General features: G+C 39.5%; 1 protein-coding gene across 1 annotated transcript; it reads right to left on the reverse strand.

Annotated features, from left to right (window-relative positions):
- Positions 1 to 1373: 1373 nt before the first annotated feature.
- LOC108675084 lies at positions 1374 to 3576 on the reverse strand. The gene is made up of 3 exons (XM_018163071.1): positions 3551 to 3576; positions 1562 to 3032; positions 1374 to 1400 (listed from the first exon to the last, which is right to left on the reverse strand). Exons 1-3 carry the CDS (start codon positions 3574 to 3576, stop codon positions 1374 to 1376), a joined length of 1524 nt encoding a protein of 507 aa, XP_018018560.1.
- Between the last annotated feature and the right edge of the window lie 714 nt (positions 3577 to 4290).

Here is a 4290-nt window from a genome sequence, read left to right on the forward strand (position 1 = left end):
CAACACCGACGTCAGAGTCGGTCCTACTTAAACTTCGTAGTCTGACATACAGTAGTGGGAAATTTGCAGCAACACTTCATTACAAAACTCCCCCTCACGATGGAAATTTCCTACTAATATCGTGAAAGAAACTGAGCAAACTTCTTATGAAATACTGTCGACTGTACATAGGTCTATAGCTACACAAACTCATTAACCTATCAACAGACAATAATCCTTACAAACTACGGTTATCGAACAAACTATTAACTAAACACTTCCACTCCTTGGATATTACTCAACGGGGTATCGTGACAACATGTCAGCAAGGTAATTGTCTTTACCTTTAATATATTTAATACTAAAGGTATACTGTTGCAGCTCGAGAGCCCAACGCATAAGTCGTGAATTCCTATTCTTATTCTGTTGCAGCCACTGTAAAGGTGCATGATCCGTCTCTACTACAAACTTACTACCATACAAATGATCAGAAAACTTAGCAATGGCCCAACGAATGGCTAGACATTCCTTTTCTACCACAGAATAATTTAGTTCGGCACTGTTCAGCTTGCGACTTATAAACGAAATTGGCTTTGGATCACCCTGAATGTTCTGGTACAAGACCGCACCTATACCACTGTCGCATGCATCTGTTTGTAACACAAAGGGATAGCCTAATTTTGGTATCGTTAACGCAGCATCATCTGAAACTAATTTTACAGCAAGTTTAAAATTGTTCAGCCTATCCTCTGTCCATACAAGTTTATCTGGAAACTGTTTACGCAACATGTTAGTCAACGGGGCTATGACATTTGATACATTTGGTATGAAGCGACGGTAAAAATTAAGCAACCCTAGAAATGAACGAAGGGATTTCTTATCCTGAGGCAAAGGAAAGTTTATGATCGGTAAATTAATTAGCGGCGCTCTAGGGGGTTTACTTGAAACTTTGGTTTGACAAATTTCGCATGACTGACAAAATCTTCTAACGTCGTCAAACATCCTGGGGCCGGATTATCAAAACTTCGTAACTTTTTGTACTTACGACAAAAAAGTTCTGCGGTACGTAAATACACCCTAATTTTGGCTTTATCAAAACTTTCGTACGCAAGTCTTAGCTAAAAGCCTAAATTTTTTTCCTGCGCAAATTTTTCCCGCGTAAATGTTTTTATAATACCACTGCTAGTATTACGTTGTCATAGCAACGCCACTCGTAAGTCAATTTTGGGTACTTACGAAGTTTTGATAATACGGCCCCTGGCCAATAGAAATGATTGAATATCCTATCTTGGGATTTACGCGTACCTAGATGACCTGACATCACTGTGTCATGAGCAAGTCTCATTACTTTCTGACGAAATTGTGAAGGGAGTACAATTTGTTGCACAATATCCTTAGAATGCTTGTGGCGAATACACAATCTGACAAGTACACCATTTCGAGAAACAAAACGCGGATAACCAGTAGAAATATCTCCACCTTTCCTGAAGCATGATTTTAATGAGGAATCTTCGCTCTGAAATCTTATCATATCTTCAGTTGAGATTTTATCAAGATCAAACTGTATAGGCATTAAACTAACCTTTGTAGGCATTTGCAACTTCGTTGGTGAATTCTCTTCCTTTCGCTGAGCTCTCGCTTGCACAGCACACGCTTGCTCACCAACAACTTCCTCAGTTGTAGCCCTCAACGTCGTCTTAGCTCCACAAGCACAGGTGGCACCTGGTATGTTGCCCAGCAATACGTCAAACGGTAGTTCAGGTAGACAAAGAGCCTCCACTCTACCGGTGAAATGTGGACAACGAAGATCCACCATCGTCTTTGGTGCATTGACTGAAAGATCATCAGCAAAAGTAAGCTTCACAGTCTTACTTGAAATGCTGCTTTCGGGAGCAAGAGAAGGCCTGACGAGAACAGCAGTAGCTCCTGTGTCGCGCAGAACCTTGACGCTCTTGCCATTACAAGTTCCATTAGAAGTAGGGAGGTAACTATTATAGTCAGGATTGGACAAAGATGCATTCACATTAAAAGTATCATCCTTCCTGCTTAGTCTCACGTCTCCGGATTTCTCATCAGGTTTAGACTTGCGTTTCTCTGGGCAAAATCTAGAAAAATGACCGATTGACCTACAATTAAAGCACTTCTTTTCATTAATGTCATTGTCATTTGACGCCGCACCATGCGTCGCACTCTGAATCGAAGGCACGTCATTCGGTGATCCACCTGATTTAGATCTACAAAATTTAGCGATATGTCCTGGCTTATTGCATCGCAAACACACAAATGACATTCTCGCATTAACATCAGAACTGGCAGGTTTAGGTGGACGATGAATAGCTTGGAAGTTGTCTGCCATCTCTATCACTGAATCCAAATCGCGTCTGAAGATATCACGCTCCTTCAAATACTCGGTCAAAGGGCGTTCAGCAGCACGTAGAATCTGGTCTTTCAACAACAGTTCTTCCATCTTCTTTACATCGTTATTCACTTCTGCAATCTGGCACATCTTACTGAAATTTTCTCTCAAATATAGTACAAATTGTCTGAATGAACCACTCTTCTGCTTGGCATTCCTGAATCTGGACTGGTAGTCGTAAATTGTATAACCAAAGGTCTTTACGATCTGGTGCTTAATTTCAGCATACGTAGACTCCAATGGTAAAGTACTGAGGAAAAGGCTAACCTTGGTGTTAGCGAAACCATTTAACAAGGCCGTAACGGCGATGGTATCACTCCACTGATTGGCTTCTTTAACCTTCTCAAAAGTATTCAAATAAATTGAGACATCTTCTCCATCCTTGTAGCCGGCCAACTTTATAACAGATCGGCTTCCAGAAGAATTAATTGGACTGGAGTTAGCTTGTAGTCTGGCAAGTTCAAGCTGAGCTTCACGTGCCTGCCGCTCGTCCTGCAGTTTGAGCTTCTCCAGCTCGAGCGCTCGTAGTTCACGTTCGTGAGCTCGCTTCTCTCTCTCAATCTCCTGCTCAGCTCTCTCTCTCGCTCCGTCCCGCGTTAATTCTAATTTAAGCAACTCGCGCTCTTCCTCTTCGGATCTACGGTATTCTACTTTACGTTCTTTAACATAATCGCGCAATTCTTGCCCCTCAAATCCTAAGTTTTTCCCGTCCGTGATGAAAGTTGAGTCTAGTGACAACTTGAAAAAAATTTACTGCAATAGATAGCAATCAGAATTGAATAACAAATTGAGCAAATTGACAATTCCGCCCGTGACAAATCAATTACAACTGACCATCCCCATACTGGCCACCAAATGTGACGAACTAATCTTGAATAATAGCTAATTGATCGCGTCACCTTAAAGTTCAGTTGGTCTAATTGTCACGTCCACCAATGACCGGAAATTAAATGCAACTTCCCTACTGGTTTTATCAGCAAGAGCCTGTCTCTTATACACATCTAGATGTGTATAAGAGACAGTCTGGAAACTGTTTACNTGCAGCATTAATCATTTTTACCCTATCAGTTGTATCATGCTAAAATTGCTATTATTATAAACAATGTAGATTTATTTGGGAATAATAATTTAGATAAATTAAATACCATCTCTCACTTGTTTGGAGCTTTGAGTTTTGACATATTATCAATTGGCCCACCAGCCCTACCTAGACATTGAAGGAGAGGAGCTACTTCAGTCATATATAGAAGTGTTGAATGTACCTCTTCATTAATAATACAAATTAATTTTTTAATAATCAACTAATCTTTTAATACAGCAATAAGTTATTTAGTCACTTTATAAAGCAATACATTTTTCAGTCAGAAAAAGCATTGACAGAAAGTAGCTTTTGTGACTGAATAAAATATTGCTTTATTTAGTGACTAATTATATATGGTATTGCTTTATTAAAAGGCTAGTTGATTAGTAAATAAGAAATTTGTTATTAATAATATGACAATACATTCAACACTTCTAGTTCTATATATGACTGAAAGAGCCTCTCTCCTATGTCTAAGGTAGGGCAGGGATTCCCAAGTGGAAACTTGGGCTGAAGCCACCTGTGAATTGGACAATAGCGCCTATGAATTTGGCCAATTTTACCCATCCCTATGGTATTTTCCTATTTTCTTTGGTAGAAAGTAGAAAAACTGGCTTAACTTTTCCAGCAGCTTTCTAAAATCACCCATGAAACAATTGTTTTCACAATCAATTTTTGGAAACTTCTGCCCAATATTCCACATTGGGGTAGGGCTGGCGGGCCAATTGATGGCACGTCAAAAGTCAAAGCTCTGAACAATTAATAGAAAATATTAATGTTAATTATTATTCATAACTGAACCCTTATTGTTGCT

Source organism: Hyalella azteca, unplaced genomic scaffold (genome assembly GCF_000764305.2).
Source record: "Hyalella azteca isolate HAZT.00-mixed unplaced genomic scaffold, Hazt_2.0.2 contig17022, whole genome shotgun sequence".
NCBI classification, from domain to species: Eukaryota; Metazoa; Arthropoda; class Malacostraca; order Amphipoda; family Hyalellidae; genus Hyalella; species Hyalella azteca.

Bases quoted from the DNA above. Each gene is read 5' to 3' on its own strand.
- LOC108675084 (XM_018163071.1), bottom strand. From the start codon at position 3,576: ATGTCAAAACTCAAAGCTCCAAACAA. The intron at 3,033-3,550 runs GTGAGAGATGGT...AGAATACCGTAG, and splicing joins AAACTCAAAGCTCCAAACAA to ATCCGAAGAGGAAGAGCGCG. The intron at 1,401-1,561 runs GTTAGTTTAATG...TGTACTTGTCAG, and splicing joins AGTTGCAAATGCCTACAAAG to ATTGTGTATTCGCCACAAGC.